Source organism: Sabethes cyaneus, chromosome 2 (genome assembly GCF_943734655.1).
Source record: "Sabethes cyaneus chromosome 2, idSabCyanKW18_F2, whole genome shotgun sequence".
NCBI classification, from domain to species: Eukaryota; Metazoa; Arthropoda; class Insecta; order Diptera; family Culicidae; genus Sabethes; species Sabethes cyaneus.
Genome location: NC_071354.1, coordinates 142,324,806 through 142,348,459, shown reverse-complemented (window position 1 = coordinate 142,348,459; position 23,654 = coordinate 142,324,806). Strand labels below are relative to the sequence as shown.

At 41.5% G+C, this 23,654-nt stretch overlaps 1 protein-coding gene across 3 annotated transcripts in view; it reads right to left on the bottom strand.

The window, feature by feature from the left end:
• Positions 1 to 1,039: 1,039 nt before the first annotated feature.
• LOC128738559 (uncharacterized protein DDB_G0283357) overlaps positions 1,040 to 23,654 on the bottom strand; it is a 47,019-nt gene continuing 24,404 nt past the window's right edge. The window contains exons 2-4 of one of the 3 annotated variants that reach the window (XM_053833786.1): positions 19,860 to 19,954; positions 19,277 to 19,781; positions 1,040 to 11,586 (exon numbers count right to left, since the gene is read on the bottom strand). In XM_053833786.1, the coding sequence (XP_053689761.1) occupies positions 10,801 to 11,586; positions 19,277 to 19,781; positions 19,860 to 19,954 (1,386 nt within the window). In that variant the 3' untranslated portion in view covers positions 1,040 to 10,800. The remainder of the gene's footprint in view (positions 11,587 to 19,276; positions 19,782 to 19,859; positions 19,955 to 23,654) is intronic. The other 2 variants (XM_053833785.1, XM_053833784.1) reach the window with 2 other exon arrangements.

Here is a 23,654-nt window from a genome sequence, read left to right as displayed (position 1 = left end):
GTGACTTCTATCTTTTGTCCAATGCTGGAAGGTGCATGGGTCGAACCAAGCTGTAATCAGAGATTATAACCGGATTTGAACCCACAACACCTGCCAGGGCTGGTCGTTCCATATGAATTAGGAACGGAGCAAAGGAAGTTTAAATTAGAAAAGGAAGAGAGCGCTTACCTAAGTAGAAGGAGTTAGAGGAACACGATAACGCGATTGCTAGTGAAGACCAACTCCACGTCTTCAAGAAATTTCTTTAGAAAAAACTGGAATTGAAGCAACAAAATGGCGCACGACGAGTTGCCTTCGCATTGCACCTGTTCTAATGAGCGACAGAAGACGCCAGAATGGATACAAATTCAATGCTCGCACAGCGGATCTAGTCGAAGAAGGACAGTAAACTAGGCGATTTCGGATAATTCAGCTGTTGATGAAAACGAGAGTTGGTTCAGCGATTGGGATCAAACAGGTGCATTACAAAGCATGTAACATGCACGTCGAAATTTCGATAGCGACACAGGTCGAATAGTTTAAACAGGCTGAAACTGTGCGAAGTGAGCCACAGGATTTGCCGATCTTGATACTATTGTAATACTTGTTGGGGACGGGGGGGCTTAGAGATCATCGTAACCACCGTGCCAAGCTCATTGTGCGATCGTGGAGTCTGTGTTGTTCCGTATGGCTCCGTATCGCGTCGTTCAAATTTTTGGGTTTCCATGGTCGCAAGTTCGTCGATGACAGAATGTTTATGTGACCAATTGCATAGTATAGTCAGGTATAGTTGCATAGTAGTCAGGGTCACGGAGTTTGCTGCTGGATTCTGCATCCTAACGGTTTCCTCAGGGCGGAGAACGTTCTGCTGTCACGTAGTTCAGCGCAGTTTTAACACCGACGAACTGGTACGATATCCTTAGAAAACTTGTAAGCAAGTGATCGCAGTGGTTTTAGGGCGCGAATCACTCATTGCATGCTTATTTCCGACTTGTGCAATCTGCGAAAGGATGTGATATGGAGAATCATTGACAAATAACAGCTTGGGGAATGTTAATTTCATTTATTATTCAATAATGGTTTAATTGTTTTCAATATATATTCCATTTGTCCACGATTTGCATGGTTCCTTGCATAATAAATATTAATCATTTATTTCTTTATATTTCAATATATAATTTAAAATTTCACATTTTTATTATCCTCGTAATAAAAAATAATAAAATTAAAACGAGAAGATGACGTAAAATATTTCTTACCGCTATACATACGCGTGTTATGGTAGAAGTATTATTTTTACATTTTTTTCTCTTCGCTTGTGTATGTGTATTTTTGTTTTGCTTTACTTCGATTCCATTACAATTACACAGACAACATTATTCGCTTTTCGTACATGATCTTCGGACCCAGTAGTGACTACTACACCCACACGCTCATTCTTCTGTTTTGCAAACACACCCTTGCCGATCTGTCCGATCCCAAGGTCCATGCAATAACGTTTTGACCTGTTCCGTTCGTTCGGTGAATGTTCAGTTGACGCGATCCTATCGTGTGACGTGACGACCTAATCATATATGCGCACGGTTGTTCCGTTCTGGTTTTTTTCTTGTGTTTGTTTGTTCAATTTTGACTGGTTGGGAAATGTTCCCGATATTAATCGCTGGGCGTTACTAATCGTCATTTCGCATACGTTCCTACATACAAGCACACGTAAACACAAACTACCAAACTTAGTTCCCGCTTTACGGCGAGCTCAGGACAGGGGGCCTGTCACCTGTCGGTTCCCGTTTCCAGATTGTGGAAAATGTTTCGTTTTGATTTGGTTTTCCTTTAAATTTGTTATTAATGCGATATTGTGTGGTTCGGCGAAAAAATATTTTCCTTCAATTTTGCGGCGTTCTCAGTGAAATGGATGAAGTATAAAAATATTGACATTTTCTGATTGCTAACTTATAGATGTACGCAGTTTTGCCATTTTTGCCGATGATGGTTTGTAATGTTTTTTTTTCTTTTGCATTCATCAATAACCCTACTAACTTATGTGGCGTTTTCTGATTATATTTTTTTTAATGTAAAGCTGAGTGTTTGCCAATTGTTTTTCATTTCTGAGTTTAGTAGCGTTTAGTTTATTGTATGTAGTTGTCCAGTGCTAGTGGTTTCATTTATTGTTAAATATTTCATGCTTGTTCTCTATTTGTCGAATAAATGTACATTTTTTCTTCTTTAATGGCGGTACTTTCTATATAGCGTGTATTCTGGCATTTTACCAATTGGTTGGTACTTTAGTTGCTCGGTTTGTTAATCTGCTTTAGGGTTAGTTTGTTGTTTATTTTGCTATCGAACCAAAAAACGTTTAGTTGATGGAATAAATTATCGTCCGCTTTCCATCAACGAAAAATTTGCTTATCATGTTTCCTCTACTGCGGCTTTTGCATTCGCTAATTTGCATTTTTGCGGTTTATTCAAGTCCCCAAATTGTTGCAATAAGTTAATTTTTTTTACTGTGTTGTTGAAGTAAAGGGGAGGCTGATGAAATTTTTATCATAGTAGAACGTACTGCATTTTTTGTTTTCTTCGGTTACTGATTTTTTTGGGAATATTTCCACTAAAAACTGTTGTGTGAGTGAACCTTATGATGCGGGTTTTGGTTATATTCCTAAACCTTAAAATAATCGAAGTTTCAACTGTCAATGAAAATTCAAAACCATTTTACTTCAAATTAAATGTCAAGTTGATCAGTTAGGATTTGTCATATTTCATTCATTAGAGTGTTATTGTTGAATAATACCTTATGAAACGCTTCTTTCTTTGATAACAATTGTTTAATGGTTGAACAAAGAACTTTTCAAATAAAATATTTATTGGGTATTCCGAAAAACAACATAAATAAAATAATGCAGTCTATTGTTAACGATTTATCTTACATCGTATTTAAAGATAAAATTGACAAATCGAAAAGATCCGCCACAGCGTAATTGATTTGGAACAAATATATCAAGATCCACAATTGAACAGAGCCTAAGCTCAAAATGTAAACAAACCATTCGTTCGTGACCGGTCATTCGTTATTTCTTCTGGGTTTGAATTTGAACCTGAGTTCTCGATGTGGAGGATTTCAAAGCTAAACGGGATTGGCTCAAAGTAAACCGGATGAGGGTTATTTTTTGCTGGACTTCTTAGTTCGTTGGTGCAAAAATACACTAAGGAAACGAGCGAATCAGGAGAGCGACAATTAAGGGTAAATGAGCAGTCATTAACTTTTCGTCGGAAAGCCCAAGTTCGAAAACAGTTTTTGGGCCCAAAACAGGAGCTTTGTTTTTAGGAATATATTGTCTGCATTGTTCTTGTCAATCTGAATACACAGAATATATAATATATCTTTGAAAAGCAATTTTTTCTTTGATAAATGACACTATTTAAGTGCAATTTTCGTTGAACCATATTTTTAAGGCAATCTTTTGGTTCAAGAGATATTCTTTTGACCTTAAAGAAAATTTGAAAAATGTGATGAGTATTCCTCAGAGAGCAACTAATAGGTGTCATCTGAATCTGAATGTCTAGCTCTTGGAGATCTACTTTTGATCTACTTTGATTACTGAGCCGATTTCATTGTTTTCTCTTATATGAAGTAGGTAGTATGTAAGATGGCTCAATTGCAGGACAAAAACGAAAAAAACATGGACATCAATTTAGCCACGGTTCACTCACACAACACAAAATGACGTTAATCGCTTTTAAATCAGATCAACCATAAGTTAGATGTGTGTTAGATGCCAAGATTCTCCCAAAATAGTCCGCGCGTAAATGCAATTTCACCTTTTTCTGTGTTTGATTTCGTTTTACCTGTTGCTGTAATGTGTTTGTTACTGATATTATTAAAATATATATTTTACAATATTTACAGGTTTCCATTTATATATTTACTTTCGTTCGGAGCTTGTTTTTTTATACAGGATATAACGGGAACATGCGTTTGTTCTGTGGGGACGAGCTATGATAAATATTCCGATTTGTATTTGTTTTTTTTACTACATGCAATTGGTGGTATGGTACTATTAGAGTACAGACAACGGGAAATTAGCTTTTGACTGTGTAGAATAGACAGGTATAGTTGATATTTGTTTTATTACTCATTTTTTGGATGTAATTCTTGATTTCTAGGTTATGGATTGATTTAAGAGATACAATTTAACTAGCGACTTATTTTTTTGTTATGTGACAATGTCTGTGAGTAGATATGAACCTGACGTTTGAGTTTATTTCTACTGGAATCGATACCAACATTGGAGTTGTTACAGTGCTTACAAAAGTGGTGATTTTGATAGCTTTTTAGGTTTACTGTTGATTGGTGTGGGAAAAATTCAATTCCGTAAATAAAATTTCATAAAACCAATGTAATAAACCAATCTGCGAGCTGCATGGTGAAATAGTAGAATAAATATGAAAATCTGCAGTATTAAATGTGTTCATTTTTAAGGATTCATTTCTGTGATGGCGAAAGAAGATGGTTGAAATGGTATCGGCTTTTATTCGAACCATTCACTTAATGATCCGTTTTGTTGAATTTTGAAAATCTCTGAACCATTTTTGCGTGTTGTTCGTGTTTTCCAAATAAGTAGAATAAATTCCAGTCCATTGACAGTTAACTCTGTTTTTGTAACCAACATTAGTGTTGGTGTTGTGCGGATGAAAGAGCACCGATAAATTTCACTCGTTTTGACCAAGCCCCTGATTAGACGCCATGTTTTCATGACTAGATTCAATAGAATCGCAGCTCGCTCGCTACAAATCCAGAATGGGCTCCAAATTTGTATTACAAGCAAACTTAATGTGAAGGTCGTCAGAGTTCAGCTGCCACTATCGTCTTATTTATCGTCCATTCCCCTGGTAACGTACAGCAACGATGGTCGTGGATTCGGAATTACAGTCGAAACGAAGTGAAGTTTTTCCTATCAATTCAAGTGAACAGTTTATGTAAAATCATTATAATATCTCACTCAATAACAGTTCGAGTGCTAAATTAAAGTTTTATGTGCCTCAAGATAAGTTTCGCGAGTGATGTGACGAATGGAACAGCCGACAAAATTAATAAGAATCGACGTCGAAAAAGTCCAAAAATATAGTGATGCATTTTAATTGGGCAGATATCTCAGTATTTAGTGTAATTTATGGCTCAAAAAGCAATAGAACCTATAGAATGCAATGTTTAGTGCTTCGAGTTGCAAAATCTTATTACGGCTGACAGGTTAGTTGAACTAATTTTATTGTTTTGTGATGGTTTCCCGAGTCTGTGAGAGCATTTGGGTACACTGAAGAAGCACGGAAAGAAATCTGATTCCAGAACCATGAATGACTGAACTACCGTATCAGGCAGCTCAAAATTATGAATAATAGTTCGTGATCTTGCTTTGTATTGTATTGCAAGAAGTTCGTGATTTCATGATTATTATTCACTAGCTGTAACCCGCGCGTCGCCTCGCGTCTGATTGAGAGCAAATTGGAGGTACGCTATGTAACGCTAACGCTATGTAACTCTATGAGGTGCAACTACGTTACTTTTGCTCGTCTTGAATGTAATCTGGTATGATTGGTTTGAGTCTTTGCTTAATGTGGGCGATTATTACCACGAAAATACATAACGCGCCCCTCGTTTTGGCGACAGACATAAGCCTCTTATATTTATGATGATGATGATGGTGGATTTTTATAAAACATAAGCTAGAATCCTGAAACCATGAGTCATTTTGCTTATTTTGGAGATTAGATTTCTACCCGTGAGTGAAGGGAAGCGTGCTATTCGGTGCCATATTGACTGCCATAAATGTACTCTGACGACCTTGTCGGCAAGGAAATGAGATGCAGATGTTTTGACTGGTTTTGACTCGACAACTCGATCTCCCGTAATTTTACGGAGAGGTTGTTCTGAATCGAACAACGACCCATGATTGGTTTCGTCGTTAGAAAGACGGTTGATGGTGGCGATGTATCAACTGTGCAGCTTTCCGTGCCTTGATGATGTATTATGTATGGTCATAAATGAGTGCGAGGTGGTGGACAAGTGCAAGCAGTTCTTCGATGGGCATCTCGATGGCGATATAACAGAAAGTGACGGAACGGAAGTTAATCTAGGAGTGTCTACAAACGGAGAAATCGGTTAGAATAATAATAATAATAATAGAGCCGCCGGGAAAGACCGACTCCGGGCAGAACTCTACAAAAATGGTAAAAACACTAGCAACGCCACTACACTAGTTTCAAGGATTTGGGAGAAGTAGAAGCTGATTGAAGAATGGATAAAAGGCAGAGTTTGACCCATCTATAAAAGGGGTCATCGGTTCGATTGCTGCAATTACCGTGGCATTACATTGACCCAGATTTTGTTACGTCGTCCAAGATAATTCGAAGGGCACTTTTGGGCCGTGCTGCTGCGGATCAAATTTTCACTCCAACAAATCCTCCAGAAATGTCGGGAGTACTACATGCCCACACATGATATTTTCGTAGATTTCAGACAACATACGATACAGTCGAGCGCGAACAGCTATGGCAGGTAATGCACAAGAACGGTTTTCCGGACAAAGTGACGCAGTTGATCAAAGCTACCCTGGAGTGATGTGTTACGTAATGTGTTCCGGGGCCACCTGAAGTCCCTTTGAATCGTGCATAGGGTTGCGGCAAGGCGATGGACTGTCCTGTGTGTTATTAAACATCCCTATTAAAGGTGTGCTCCGGCGAGAGTGCAGCGAGACGAGAGGAACGATCTACAGCAGAAGTAGGCAACTCCTAGCCTTCGCAGACGACATCGACATCATAACTATAAATCTTTGGTCGGCGCAGGCAATATTCGCCAGACTGAAAATGGAGGCTAACAGAATTGGGTTACAAATTAATGCGTCAAAAACCAAATAAATGGTAGGAAGAGGCTCCAGGGTAAAAAACGTATGCCCCCCATGGACAGTGACTATTGACGGCGTTGAACTGGAAGTGGTTGATCAGTTCATAGATTTGGGATCTCTGATCACCACCGACAATAATAAGGAGTAAGGAGATTCAACGACGCATTTAAGCTGAAAGTCGAACCTACTTTTCCCTCCGCAAGTGTCTTCGATCAAGGAACAATCGCCACAGCACAAAGCTGACGATGAACAAAACGCTAATTAGACCGGTAGTCCTCTACGGATTTGAGACAGCAACTTTGCTTACAGTAGACGTACGTGCACTTGTTTATGAACGAATGGTGCTGCGGACTATTTTTGGCGGATTATAAACGGATAGCGGATAGAGTTAAGAGACTATGATGGGCCGACCACGTCGCAAGAATGCGCGGTGAAATCCGTTCTCTTCAAGAATTCCTTTTGTTCCAGAAATTGAGGGGCCAGGTTGAAACCGTGAATTGCGTGAATCGGGACAAACTTTCTAACATATTCCACGGCATGGAAATTATCTTCGTGAAACCTATTTCAAAGCTTATAATCAGATGATTGAGAAAAATTTGATTTTTTTTGCTTACAATCAATCGAAACCATTTCAATCACATTCAGTCGCCTCGCTGTAGTTGTAGGAAAATGTTTAAATGATCGATGGAGGTTTTTCTCCTGTGTATATTTTTCGCCTTGGTTGCCTAAATTTGGAGCTTCTCTGCTACCTTCCCCACATCAACACAAAATGGCGACTAAAATAACCTTTAAGCTACATTCCTTTAACGTTTTGTTTTTTCTTCTTTTCTTTATATAATGAACACCGCTCAGTAGTTACAATCTGGTTATGTTTTCACCTTGAATATATCACAATTTCACTCTCTTCGCCGTGGCGCTTAGTTCGTCGGATAAGCTGCGCGTTCGTGCGTGACACCATTTTGCTGTTGTTGTTGTTGTTGTTTGTTGCCGTTTGTTTTTTTGTTTGTTTTGTTTTTCGATAAACCACAAGTACCTAGTGACTCCTTTCCCCCTTTACTCTGCCTTTCTGGTTTTCTTCTATACGCGGAGTGTTACGCTCGGCAAAATATGTCTGCTTAAAACTGCCTGAGCCGGCGAATGGTTTCCAATACTTTTTATTTTGAACAATTTTGGTATGATTTTTTTTGGTCGACAGAAATATTCCAATAATTAGTATGTTTATAATCGGTATAGCTTTGGCTTGATTTGAACGAAAACTGAAAATTTAGAATTTTTTTCGATTTTGGTTAAATTATCACAAATTTGGTTTTCGAAAAATGTTGTCGACATCTTAAAAAAAAAGAAAATATGGCATATGACGCTTGTTTTTTGTTTGTTTTTTGTTTCGTTTTGACACTCCGGATTGTTTCCCGAGGGGCCGTTCCGCGGGTGTTCTGAACGTCGGCAGAAGGTCGTTCTCGGCGAAAGGTAAAATAAATATGTCATTACTATCTATAAGCTACGATACGAACGTACACAAATGAAACAAAAGGAAAAGTATAAACGTACCAATGAACACTCACATTTTTTGTTGTTGTAATTCTACTCGTCAATCGTTTTCATTTTAGCATGCGCTCACATTTACTAACATAAATTGAATGACTGTTGCCTGTCAACTTGTTTATTTTTTGCCTAACTTAGTACGGGATTTTATGCTTATTTCGCTAAACTATGTCCTTCCTCTTTCTTTTCTTTTTTCATCGCCCATTCTGCTGACTTTAAAAGAAAGATTACACATTCCCAGCCATGTAATTTTTTTGTCTGTTAGTTGTATAGTAGTGCTTTTCTTTTGCTGTAGTTTTGTAGTTATGGTAATAGTAGTAATAGTAGTAATAATAATAGTAGTAGTTGCGTCACTAGTATTAGTAGTAGTTTTATTTCATTTTTGTTGCTATTGACGAAAAAAGCTTTTATTGTTTTCGACGGTAATTTTTCATTTATTTACTATACTGTGTTCGTGTGTGTATGTGTTTGTTTGCTTGCGGGTCTGCCTGTTGTGTGTTTGTGTATGTTTTCACCTATATTTCGACTATTTTCGTGCTATATATGTATTGTATTTTTTTAGTAGTTGAGCCATTATTTCCCATTTTGTTTTATTTTGTTTAACGCTTAGCGACTTACTGTAACCTGATGTGTGATATTTAAGAAGCTGAATTGTTTTTACTATTGTAGCTGTTTGTTTCTGTAGTTTTTTTTTCTCAGTTTGCGCAAGGACTTATCGTTGGTTTTAGCTTCCTGCAGCCAAAACTGTCGATTTTATAAATTGAATAATTTAACTTAACAAATAATAAAATTTCCCTAGCTTTATCTTATTCTGCCCTTCGGAAATGAAGAGCGGAAAGGCTGTCATTTCACTTAAATTTGCAGGCTTTCTGTTAAATTGAGTTAACAATTAACCTCGATTCGTCTATTTTGTTGACAGTTGAGTTACTTGTTCATCGTTTTGGTTGCACACTTTACTAAATGGTAGTCTTGCACATAAATTTGATACATTTTTCCGTTTAGTTTTTTGTTTTGAACCTTACTTGCTACGAAATAATATATTAGTTCTTAAAAGACGGTTCACCTGGTGGTATGGGAAAGCGGCACGCAACTGAGCAGTTCTTTTTTCCACCCTAGCTGGGAGTTTTGTGAAAAGCGGAGCTAATCTCGTCGGATGAGCGAATCAAGACCCGGGGTAGGTGTTTATTTGACATTTTTCGTACACTGCGTGGATATATCAATATTTCGGTTGGCTTTGAGGTACGGTTCTGCTCTTACCAGTCAGTTCTTGTATGCTCAAAGTTCGGCTGGGAGATGTTGTTAGGGTGAGTAGGATTGTTGCGCAAATCCCGCACAATTATCCTATACGCTAACAACTGGTTACGAAGTCTACGGAGAAACAAAGGTTTTGTTTCAATGGAAAGTTGTTATATAACGTTGATAGTTTATTGTGAACCTATCAGTTACGAAATTCGATAACGGGTGATAGTGGAAATAAAAACAACAGAAATTATGGCTGTTAACCCAGGAAACCTAACCTTGCTTTGTACTTTTCAAAACTTAATCACTCGTCGGGGTTAACAAATGTTGACAGAAGCGTACGGTTTAGGATTAAAGAAACAATTTTCAAACTACTAAAATTCTTGGAATAAGATTGCAGTCAATTTGTTTAAATTATTGTTGAGCGATATTCCAGTTTGGATAAGATTTGTTTTACCTTACTTCAAAGGCCGATTGAAGGCAAAATGTAAATTATGGCTGAGCAATAACGGTATGTTTTCAGCTAAGGTATGCACTATTGGTAATTAATTACAGTTCATGCGGAAATCCGCAGTAAGAATGAAGTGCATCGATATTTTTTCTCTGAAAGTTTATAGGGAATGCTTTTACATAAGTATTACATACATAATTCAAATTTGATTGACATTAATGCATTTCAGCGGATGAACGTTCATTTCACTAGTGGAAATGGAAAACCTTTGATGCGCCTAGTAAATAAAGCAGTCACTTTGCAACACGTGATGTTGACATTCAAATTGAGATCAAACTGAAAATAGAGTTTCCAGCTGACAATGAGTGGCAGTCATTGGCACAACTTACTGGTTGCATACCATAGAAAATGCACAAACGGCAATTATGAGAAGAGCAATCGTTCAACTTGAGTGCCATCTTTTTGGCACTTCATTGGAAATAAACATAGGAATATGGCCGTAGAAGATAACAATATAATAGATAAGTAATTTTAACTAATAATCCCATCGATTAATCAGCCATCTTGCTCGCAGTAGGAATCACAAATATTATCACGACATCGATTAGCTAGCTTGACGAACAGAAAGGGGAACAGATCACCGCGATGACCGGGGTCAACATTTCAACTATCCTGCGCCGGTCCTCCATCCTGTCACATGTAGTGCGTACTGGTGTCCGGACTGGGACTGGCGGACAGAGACATTGGTGTACTGCTGCCCTGTTGTTGGTTTAGCGAGCTAGATGATGCACTCGGCACCGAAGAGGACAGCCCAGTTTGCTGTTGTTGTTGCTGGTGCTGCTGCTGTTGTTGCTGCTGTTGACGGTGTTGAACCGACGTGGCCGATTGTCGGTAGTGATGATTATGATTATGTATTCCACTTACTGCTAAATTAGACCCACCACTAGAACTCAACCCACCCACACGACTTCCACTAGCTCCGATCACGCTCCCATTCCCGTAGGAATTGCTTCGGGTTTGATAATTATTATTATTACAGCTAGTACTGCTACTATTAGGTCCATAATTGTTATTATTACTACTGCTATTACCGCTATTATTAACATTAATACCACTAGTGGATGATTTGGATGCTTTGTTACCTGTGAGAGACCGCAGGATTTGCTTCAGCTTTTCAGACTTGTCAGACTTGGGTTGTGTTTGGTGATGCTGGCTGCTGGAGCCGCTGATCGACGAACTGTGGTGGCCACTGCCGCTGCCCAGCGTGGATAGACTGTTGGCGATCGCTCGGTTGCCCAGACTAACGGAGCCACCACTGAGCGAGTGGCTGAGGCTGGACGCTCCGGTGCCACGCAGTTGACTGTTGAGATTACTCCTGGACGACGACGTGGACGATGCGCCCGACTGGTACTGGGAGGGCACATCGCCGACCGTTTTGTTCGGTGGTGCTTTGACGTAGGTTCGCGGAATTTCCGACTGCTGTGAAAAAAAGCGGAAGGCAAACATGTAAATATTAGACATAGTAAAACAGGACAAGACTTTACTAACCAAAAATAGACTAACATTAGACAGTAAAGTAAAGTAAAGTAAAGTAAAATGAAAACTTTGATATTGTTTTGTTCAATCCATCAATATGTTCTCCGGTACAATGTTGTTCTATAATCATTCAATGTTCACAGTCAGTCACAGATGAAAATTTTACCACAAGTGACAGAATTTAAATGTTCTCAATACAGCAGGGGGAAGCATTTCTCGTTAAAATGGGATCAAAGTTCAGTAGAACGTTTTGCGTGTAACTGCACACTCACGTGATGGCGTAAATGGAAATAAAAATCACCCCAAACGCATATTTTGCCAATGTTGGTATAAGCGAGAAATAAAATCTCGTGCACCACGCTACGCACTTAACAGAGGCAAGGTTACCGAAGTCTCCGCCCCCCCACCTGCTTGTTACCAACTACCGCCCTATCGCTATGCATCAGCTTTACCGGGGGTAGCGTATATTGTGCATCCAGTGCATCCGTCAAGGGGTGTTGCATAATGGGTTCGTTCGTTTAAAAATAGCTTCTCAATGGGTGGCTCAAGAACTGCATTGCCACCCACATGTAATACTCGAGAATTACACAAGAGGCAGCCTCCATCATTGTGGCATACATCACTCGGCTGCTGCACGGGGTGGTAAATCCGGGCTGAGTACCGACTGAAGGGTGTTCCGATTCTCGCACGGCTCACTGAATGTCGGCGCTGCTAGTGATTCTCTGTTAGCACCGTCAGGACACGAAAAAATTGGGATAGATTTTGGCTGGTTTTGCCTACCGCAAACGCTTGCATGTAAAGTGTTCTCACGTGACAAAAAAAAGATAATTTTAAGAGACATTTTAGTTTAAAGCGAGTTTAAATGACCAGAGAACATAAAACATTGCAATTTCCACAAATATTCTTTCAGCCCCTCGTTTCTGGTTCCTGGAGGGGATCTTGAAGAGAACAGATTTCATTGACGGTCGTCCGGCATGCTTGCGATGTGGCCGACCCATCATAGTCTCACGACTATCGCCATGTGTACGACTTCAATCTCTAGTGGTTCATAGCCCAAGCTGCAATGTAAGTTTTATTGTACTCTTATGGCGGTATTCATGACCAATTTTGGTCTTAAATGCCATCATAAGAGTGTAATAAAACCCAAATTGTTACTTGGGAGGCCCTCGCCACTCTCCGCTTCCCATTTGTGCTCCGCCAAAACTAGTCCGCAACACTGTTCGTTCGAATACGGTAAGTGCACGTATATCTTCCATAAGTAAAGTTAAAGTCTCAAGTCCGCCTCAAGGACTACCGGTCTGATTGGCGTTTTGTAAATCGTTAGCTTTATATGGCGGCGAATGGTTCTTGATCGATGTCTTGCGGAGGAAAAAGTCTAAAGTCTTGCGGAGGAAAATTTAGTCGTATTATTGTTGGCGGAAACCAGAGATTTCAAAAGTACGAGTTCATCAACCACTTCCAATTCATCGCCGTCAATAGTCACTGTCCATGGGAGACAAACGTTGCTTTCTCTGGCGGTTCTTTCAACCATGTGTTTGGTTTTTGACGCACTGATTTGTAACCCAATCCTTCCGTTTTTAGTCTGGCGTAGAATACGTCCGCCGTCCCAAGATTTCTGGTAATGATGTCAAGGTCGTCTGTAAAGGCTAGAAGTTGGCTACTTTTGCCGAAAAGCGTTTCTCTCGTTTCGATGTTCGCTCAGCAGACCACACCTTCAATAACGATGTTAAATAACATACAGGACCGCTTGCCGCAACCCTCTGCGCGATTTGAAAGGACTCTTGAATGCCCCCGAAATACTCACTTAACACATCATTAGCTCCAGGGTAACTTTGATCAGCCGTGCATGCCAGTTTGTCTGCAAAGCATCTGCCATGGCCGTTGGCGCTCGACTGTATCGTATGCTGTCCTAAAATCTTCGAAAATATGATGCGTGGGGTCGTTCTACTTCCGACTTTTCTGGAGAATTTGTCGGAGTGTGAAAATTGGATCTGTAACAGCGCGGGCTTCCATCAAGCCCGCCTGGTACTGGTCTACGAAATCTCTTGCTATTGGGGATAGGCGACGCAACTAGACTTGGGAGAGTACGAGACAGTAATCTTTGTGAAGATCGGGTTGCATATCCTGCTGGAAACCAAGGTTGTATACTGTCAGAGAATGGTCGCTGACTGTTGACACGTCCTACACGCCTAGCATTAAGTGAACATGTAAACGATTAACTACTATCCCTACCTCCACGCGGTGCTGGACGGGTGCGCAACCATGGTTGTCGTATGCAGATAGAGAAGAGTGGCTGTCCTTCTCGGATGACGCAGTTTTCTTCGAGCGTCGGTTCCGCAGATTAAGGGTAGCTCAAACAGCGTCTGTCTCGGTGCAATCGGCTGAATACGAAACGCCATTCCCGTCCACTACATCTAAAGTGGTAGCTCGGTAGTGCTACTCGCGGAATAAGAACTATAGATCAACACTCTATTGTGCTGTTGTCGTCAGCATAGAGTCAGCATGGCTCGTGCCAATTCCCCAGGCGTCTCACGAGTCGCAAGTCGCGTAGTCCTGGTCGCATGTTGGGCTCCGTTAGATCGATGAAGAGAACCGTTTCCGCCGCACTGTCTTCCGGTATCCTTAAAACCTAGCCGGCCCACCAAAACCTACCGACTGTCACTAGATGTACGATGGGAATCTTTCTAAGCAGTATCTCTGTAGATCGTGATTCAAACGTCTCCATCATTCTTAGCATTCAGTTGGTACTCCACCAAATATCGTCCGCTATATCTTTCACTCAAATACGGCAAGGACGCGTATGTTTTGCGTGAGCAGTCTAGTAGCTTAAGCGATGGATAGTTCGTCGCATTGAACGCGTCCACCATGAGGCGTCATCACTGGATGAAATTGAAGCAGCCATCAAAAATATAAAATCCAACAGAGCGACAGGGATAAATTGTATTTCAGCAGGGATGCATAAAGCTGACCATATTTGTTAGCCCAGATGCAACAGCTTTATATGCGGTGAATTGGATGCAGGGCACATTAATCAAAGTCCCTATAAAGGAGACCTAACTGAACACGGTAACTGGTAGGGTATTACGTTACTCTGTATTACTCTCAAAGGACTCTGTAAGGTAATTCTCAACCGGAATTCCTCGACACGCGTCTGCTCGTGTTCGTTGACTACGAAAAAGCGTTTGACCACCTCAACCGCGAGCACATCTGGGGCGCACTTACGGGTAGAGGAGTTTCAGATACGCTAGTCCATCTCATCGAGGCTCAATAAGAGGCGTTCTCGTGCAAGGTGTTATAAGACCTTTACTACTGGTACGTGATAGGGTTGCATTTAATCACCGCTGTTGTTTCTCATTATTATGGATGAGATATTGGTTGGAGCGCTGGCAGTAGACCAAATCGAAGATTGCTTTGGAATCGTCTAACGATGGAGCAACTAAATGACCTCGACCTACCCGACGATATTGTCATGCTCGCACAACGCCGAAAGGATATGTAGGGCAAGTTCGATTACCTCTCCGAGAGCTCCCAGGCAGCAGGTTTCACAGTGGATGTAGCAAAAACTAACTCTATGGTAGTGAACACTGACAATACCACCAACTTCACAGTAGCGAAACAACAAGTTGAGCAGGTGGACGCCTTTCAATATCTTGGTAGCCCGATGGTGGTTTGTTTGTTTGTTTATGGCTGTTAATATTTGCCAGGGCAGTCTTCGGAGCAATTTATCGAGACTGAAGTGTGATGTTTTCCCGACGTTTCGACATTTGCATATATTTGAGACCATTTAACCATATCTGGTCATTCAGGTCTGCCCGATGGTGGTACCATGACTGATATGGCCCCACGGATCAGACTGACCAAGACTGATATAGCCCCACGGATCAGGAAGGCCAGGGGTGCATTTGATGGTCTGCGAAACATTTGGCGCTCAAACCAGATCGCTCTATCATACGAAAACCCGAATTTTCAACTCAAACGTTAAAGTGGTGCGTCTGCAGCGGAAAAGCTGCAGGTGTTTATTAATCGCTGCCTGCGATATATCATTCGTGCTTACTGGCTTGACAACTAGATATCCAACGAGGAACTCCATCGTCGATGTCATCAACGGCCAACAGAATTACAGAATTGATAACAACAGAAATTCGTGAACGTAGGTGGAAGTGGATCGGACACACCTTGAGGAAAGGAGCGAACGAGATATGTAGAGAAGCACTCGACTGGAATTCGCGAGGACATCGTAGAAGAGGCAAGCCCAGAGGCTGATGGCGACGCAGCTTAACCAACGACATTCAGGCGGTAGACGAGAACTTGCCCTGGCGACAGGTAGAAGTCTTGGCGGGTAACCGTAGGCAGTGGAGATCTTTGATTGTATCCCTTTGTTCGGCCGGACCGGCGGACACGGACGTAGAAGAAAAAGAATGGTGGGTAAATCCATTTGGACATAGAAGAAAAACAATTGATGGTAAATCCATTTGGCTAAGTGAAGGGCGTCTCTTGTTCTCTCTCCACTTAACTTACGCGTGCTCGAAGACTCGCCAAGTCTTCAAGCGCGGTAACCCTTTAGCGTCAGTACGGCTAACTAGAGAGACGATCAAGGCGCGTTATACGAACCACGCGGAAAAATTTATGTGTTTATTTTGCTTTCCGAGCTACAACGTTCGCGGAGAATGCATTTTAGTTACATAAGATGGTGTTTAATTTAGCGCCCACCCTTGAGGAAACTGGGCCGCGCTCTTTGCAGCAGTTGCATTATTTCGGCAAACAACACAATGTCACTGCTCTCACTGGTCGTCCTATTTCCTGACCAACGGAGCTAACTTTAACTTGCTATGAATCCACTGGGATCTAACCCCGGGTCTTATCCAGGTTCAAAGAATGGAACAAAACTGGTTTTACTGGCATAGTTTTACTTCGCCGTTGCAAAGTTTCTTGCTATAATATCAAATCAACCTCCGCGAAACTGAGGAGTTTACTACCTTTAACCTACCTAAAACCATTGGATCATCTCCTCAAGGGCGACGTTGAAAAGCGTGTACGATAAGCCGTCATGTTATCTCAACCCTCGCTGCGTCTCGAAGGGACTTCGCAGTGTTCCCGAGATGCGCAGGAAACGCATCATTCGATCTAATGTAGTTCAAACCGTGTTCGTGATTTGCCTTAGCTGTTTTCCTACTCTTCCCGACAACCTTATTCATTGTTCCAGAAAAGGAAGAAAGCAATCGATTGGGATTTCTGACAATGACCCTAAGACCCATTGTAATACAGACACGAATCGGAACATGTCTCGACCCTTACCCAGAAGAGCTAGCTGTCTGAAGCTCTCTGGAATTTTGGCCGGATACTGGTGAACACAAGACATTTTTTTGGCAAGTTCTACTATAATTTGGCACAAGAGGTGATAATGGCTATTTTAATTCCTGTTGAGCTCAAGCTCACACGGCCTTCATAACATCGAAACCAATAAACTATAGAATTATCGTTTCCAGATTCAGAATACGAGTAAGAAACTTGGCAATGATCCAGTGTAATGCCTCATCAGATGCTATAGAGTTGCAGGACAAAGAGCTACAGAAACAGCTAGCTAAAGAGTGTGGTTGACAAAGCTCGAAATTTATTTACGTGACTTCAACGCTAAGGTTGACTCCAACTATGCGCACCTTGAACACTTTATAGCAGAGTGCGCAGTGGCCGGAGAAAATTCAGAAAAAACCTGAAGGACGATCGATGAGTAGAGAAAGGCGCAAAAGCCAGTAGAGAGGGTGGAGAAAGGGCCGCCACTAATGGGGACATCCGCTTATTGGACCATATCTTTCGCCCTTTTAGTGGTGTTAGAACCAATGTGAAGATGCCGTTCAACTGTTGTTGTTGATCAGTCGTTCGGATCAGTTTAACTATCGGGCTCCGTAACCATAAGGTTGCATAGTCTGCCCTGACAAGCGCCTAGTCGTGGGTTCGAATCTTAACCACACGGACAGCTGGCTGCTCACGAGATGTTTGCCTCATGAATGAGCTTTGCAGAAAGTCGATATGAGGCTGTCCGATCGCGAGTGTGTAGGTAGCAGCATGTCTGCACACATTAACGACGGGTGTTTGACGCGCGCTAGCGGCAGTGACGTAAGCGGTTTTTTTATTCTTTGCTTTGAAAAAAATAAAAAATAAAAAAAAGCGTTGGTTGCTATGCTTCTCATACTCGCTCGCGTGCGAGTAGGTATCGTTTGCTTCTCGCTCAATTTGCAACATTGATATTGAGTTCTACATTACCCCGGAAACACTTCTTACTGGTTATGAGGACTTATTGAGACAATGGTCTCGAACCTCATGAGGGTTTATCCGTGTCAAATATAACGAGGCGAAACAGACTCAAGCACGCATACAATTTGAAAATTGTGTTCTGCGCGGCACTGGCACTTATGTGTATGATTTTTTATCATCCACGTTGTCGGATCGTTACAAAATTAGTACCAAAATAGGCGGTGAAGTGTCTAGATTCAAAATCGGAATCTGTTTGATTTGGAAAAATCTTCTAAGATGTTCGAAAATAATCAAATTTCGTTAAAGTTATAAACGAGCAGATTTTTCACCTGCCTTCATCACCTTTTAGTTAACAGCAGTGACGAAGAAATAAATGTTTCGGGTTGCATCTTGCTTTTAATTATTACAAATAGTCTAAACTAAGAGAATAACGATCAAAAGAAAGCCAGCAATACATCACTTTTATATTGAAAAGAATAAATACGACTGGCTGTCTACAGCCATGAAACTGTTTATTTTTTTTCCTCCGCCAAGCATTGATTTATTCGATCACAAAAAAAAACAAAATAAATAAATAAAACAACCCTACCCGGAAAACCGCATCGCTATCTGGGTCACCGCTGGTGGAGCCTTAATTTTCTCATGAATCATCCTCATTTAAGGATGAGAAACCGCTGGGCAGTAGCAGCATCCACCGAAACAGCTGCTAGGGGAGAACGGGCGCACAATTCCCGCTAGGTTTCTGGTTGTCAGGGCACCAGAGATGAGGCTGGCTGCCCTTTGAAAAATATCCTTGACGTGGAATATGAAAGCTATCATCGTCATGCCGTCATAGTGCGCTGTTGTTGTGCCAGCGGATATACCGGAATAGGCACGCCGGCAGCGGGTGCTTCACATGGAAATTGCGCACTTATGTATGTGTGAGTGTAAGTGCACGTTTGAGGGAATGAAAGGGTATTCAGGGAAAAATCTAGGTCAGTGCAGGTGATTTATTTCTGCTGACAAATGCTTGCACCAGGCAAAGGGGATCTTCAGAATGGAAACTTAGGATAGGCCGGCCGGTCGGCGGCACGGCGGGCGATGCAATCTCGAGGTAATTTACAAAATTGTTCACTGGGTTGCTGTTTGTTTCAAACGAGGAGGGTGTAATGAAAAATTGATGCCTGTCAGATAGGGAAGCTATTGTTGGCCGGGTTTTGCCAGCGATGGTTATGAATTATGTAAAAAGACTTTTTGCATTCTGTTGATTTCGGAAACAATGCTACAATATTTGACTTGTAAAATGAAGCTCGTTGTTTTGGGTGTTTGGTTTGATTTCGAATCAAAATTATAAAATTACAGAAACTAAACAACATCAAAAGAACTTGATTAGCTCACTAACCTGACAGGGTGTTCGTATCTGCAGATCGCGATCGGGTCCCCGTTCGCCGTCCGGCAGCGCCACGTGGTGCGGACACCGACTGATACTGCTATTGCTGCAGAGGCTCGTATTGTTGTTGGTACCATTGCTTCCTCCGAAGAAACTATTGCTTCCCTGGTAATGATGGTTGGCCTTCCCGTACCCGCTGCTGCCGGAACTTCCTCCGACGCTTCCATTGGAATCCGCCGTTGGCGAATTTGCTTTCTGCGTTGTCGTGGAGGATGATACTGGCGTCAAGGACGCCTGATGCCGAATGCTATTAGTCGTCGTCGGTGTAGTCGTTTGGTGGAACTGGGAGTGGTGGTAGCTATGATTGCTCATAAAATTACTGCTATTGGTACTTTGATGGTCATGCAGATGAAGCGCGTGATGGCTGTGATGGTGCACGTTGGGATGATGCTGGTAGATTGCGGAAGAGTTGGTGGTGACGTTTGCAACGCCGGAGTCTACTCGTAATCGTCGACTGCTGCCGAAATGGATAATAGGATGATGAATAGATTAGCTTTATCAACAGTTTGCAAACTAGGAAATTTGTCTCTCCTACCGTTCATCTCTGAGAGGTGGTGAGCCAATGGAACTGCGGGCAGGAACGCCGAGCCGCTCCATCCCCGCGCAGCCGGGTGACTGTACCGATAGCATCTGTGGGGGGAGAAAGAAAACCAAAATTGTATTCGTTAAAAACGTGATTCGTTGATTGGTCGTCAGTTGGCGCATATTTATATTTCCCTGCTCTGGCCAGGAACTGCAACCCATCGAAACAAATGTGATAAGTGCAAATGTTGCTTATGGGCTAACTGACTATGGTCATTCCGTCAATTGGCTAAAATTTGCATCGACCAAAAATGCAAATTTAGTATGCGACTGATTAACTGTCCTGTTTAACCTTAATATAGAAGTCGCAAAGGTGAATCAATTAATTGCTGGTACGCTAATTGATTGCTAATTGAGTACGAACATGTTAATGTCCGAATTCCAGGGAGTGTCCTTTCGAAGTTGATATTGAGTCATTTCATGAAACCTCGCTAAATCAGTCAGAAATGAAAAAGTTGTGTTATTACAATTCTGTAATCCAGCATTTTCGATGGAAAAAAAGCTTCGAAGAGCAAATTTAAAAAGAATGTTTTGATTTGATAAAGTTCATGACAATTTGTAATAACTGAAGATGTGTTGAAAATTTATATTTTGGAATGCGGAGGCTTTTGCGTTTTCGAATTTTATGTATGCATTTTTTTTTCTTATCAGATTTAACTTGATTCTTATAGGTGAATAATCAATGAAACTTTGTATCATTTACGTTTCTGGTTGAATATAGTAAACAGCCATCCTTAGAAATTTTTAGAACTAAATATTGATGAACTGACAGTGGAAAATGTTTCAGAATCCAAATGGTAAAAAATACAATCAAAAATAAAAAAAAAATCATTTATTTTATGTTCTGTGGTATTCTCCGCTATTTTTCATAAAATCTTCTTTTCATCTTGCAGTTGCAATTGGACTGGTAAAGTCTTTATTCTTTTAGTCATACGACATTTACCATTGACTGTCCAGACTGCCTGAATCCATCGGCCGCCGGCAACGAGGAGCATTGCTTTGCTCTCGTTGATTATTCAGCCAATTTCATAAATTTTCATTAAATTCTAATTAGATGAATTAGCTGAGTGGTCCAATCGGGTTATACCGCATTGCACTTATACAGTATCACTGTTTTTTCTCATCTCTTGTACGGGGATAGCCTTGCCAGGTTGTTGACCAACCAGTCGCAGATATTTTTCGTATTTTTGCAGAAACTCAGCAGCATTTTACCCTAGAAGCAGTACTTAGGTTAAAGCTCATTGGAAATCCATCCAATAAGATTTTTCAGCTCGATTGAGCGACTTTTAAGCTTTTTTCATACTCAAAATGAAGTCTGAAGAAACAGGCAGAAAGTGACGTGATGCCAGCATTATTTTCCACGCTTTTCTCTTTTGTTTTGTCCGCAGGAATCATTAGGGATCTTTTTAGCAGGAATCGATGGGGCTGAGAATATATTCTATTGGAGAGAACATTCAAACAACATTACCAGTGAATGAATAACAGCTGCTATACATATGCTACACATTAAGCAAACTAGTCTGTTCCTGAAGCGAAGGAATATTTGGACCTTTTGATTGCACTTGCAACCATTTGGTCGATTGCATGGAAAGTATACTTATTTATTCTATCACGGGCAGTAATTCTACTAGTTCTTCCGAACGAAAATATTAAAAGATTTCTATAAGGGAGTAGCTAAAACTTCAGGCATAAAACGCGCTTCGAAAACAGACACTGAGGAAGCCTGCAAGTCGTAGGCGAAATACGTATCTGTCAAGAATAACTACACGTAGTAGAATTAAATTGGATAAGTTTTCTTTTATTTAATTTCAAATAAAATAGACATCACTGTGCGTAGCCTTTTATTCAGCAACTTTTATCCCTGCATCTTCGTGGTACCAACCGGAATATGTCAGAAGCGGCTCTTGGTGACTTGACGACTCCTCAACCAAGTGCGCTGTTGTACTCCATGTTATGAGCGGTTCACGACAGCGTCTGATCCGGATCGGGCGGCTAAAATGGCAGCCCAAAATGACAGCCCCATCACGAGACTCGTTACCGTGGCCCTAATAAGGCAACCTACCTAAATCAAACTACTACGGGTTTTCAATACCGGAGAAAGCATACAACATCTGTTCGTAATTGGCCTTACTTTGTTCTTCGCAAAACGCTGCGATCAAGAAATATACGCCATCGTACGAATTTGATGATGTACAAAATATTCATTAGACCAATGTCGGTTCTAAATGGACATGAAGCTGTGACACTGCTCATGGAGGACATATGCGCCTCTGCCGTGTTCGAGTGGAAGGTGCTGCGGTCGATAATTGGCGGAGTACAAACAGATTTGGGGTGTAGCAGAAGGTGTAAGAGTTACAAGCTACAGGAACTGCTTGCATACATTTCTAATGTAATGTGAACCGGACACGTCGTCAAGATGCTGGTTGGAAATGGTTCTCTTCAATAGCCCTACCGGTACCGGAAACAGAGGGGGCCAATGTGCATGGTTCGACCAAGTCGAAAGCGATTTGCGACTTCTGAGACGCCGGGGGAATTGTCGATGAGTTCTTCAAGAGGCAAGTGAGCCCAAGTCTGACAAGTGGGCATCCAATTGTAGGAAACGGGTTTTGTTTCGTGCATTATGAGAATTACCGTTATAATGGCTTTGCATCATCTTTGAGTGACTTTGCAAAGTTGTTAAAGGTGTCGTTGTTGGGCTAACTAGGGCTCAATTGAGTTTTTCAGAACAAAATTGGCCTACTCACTGCATTGATTGTTTAAAGCGGACAGGCCAAGAGACATACGGTCATTACACATACGAATGATAGGCAAAAATACGTCAGGAACTAACGAAAACGGTCTAACACTTGTCGACTTCGCCGCCTCCAAAAACATAACCATACGAAGTGCCTTCTCCACCATAACCTCCACCATCGGTAACCCTGAAGATCACTCAACCAGACGGAATCACAAATCGACCACGTTCTGATAGATGGTCGGCACTTTTTAGATATTATCGACGTCAGAACCTATCGGGACGCTAACATTTATTCGGACCACTGATGTGATGGTAAAGATACGTCAAAAACTATTGTTGTGAAAACTGTTGTGAACAACATACGATGCCGACGTCCGCCACAGTATAATCTAACGCGACTGAAGCAACCGAATTTCGCCGAAAGCTACGCGTTATTTCTGGAAACCGCGCTGCCGGAGGAGGGTGAGCTGGATGAAGCTCCTCTTGAGGACCGTTGGAGTGCCGTGAAAACAACCATTAACAGCATAGCGGAGAACGTTTTAGGTCGTGTGGCACCGAATCGAACGGTTGGTTTGACGAATGGTTTGACCAGGAGTGCGTGCCAGTAGATATTGAATGAGAAGAACGCAGCGCGGGTACAAATGCTTCGTCAGAATGCGGAGCGATACAAGCAGAGGTGGGGACAGTAAACCCTTCTTCTAGGAGAAGAATTGCCACCAGCAGGAGAAGGAGGGCGAAGAACTCCAGCAGCTTCCACGACACACGGAAGTTCTTTCAGAGACTCAACGAATCTCGCAAAGGCTTTGTGCTGCGGGCCGAAATGTGCAAAGACAGAAATGGAGGTGACCACCGTGCGGTGATCGAAAGATGGGAGCAACATTATGATGAACACATAAATGGCGTGTAGGCGGAAAACCATGATAGTGGAGGAAGTGACTTCGTTGGTGCAGCAAGGAACGGAGATATGCCACCCCTCCTCGATAAGGGAAGTAAAAGAAGCCATCCAGCGGC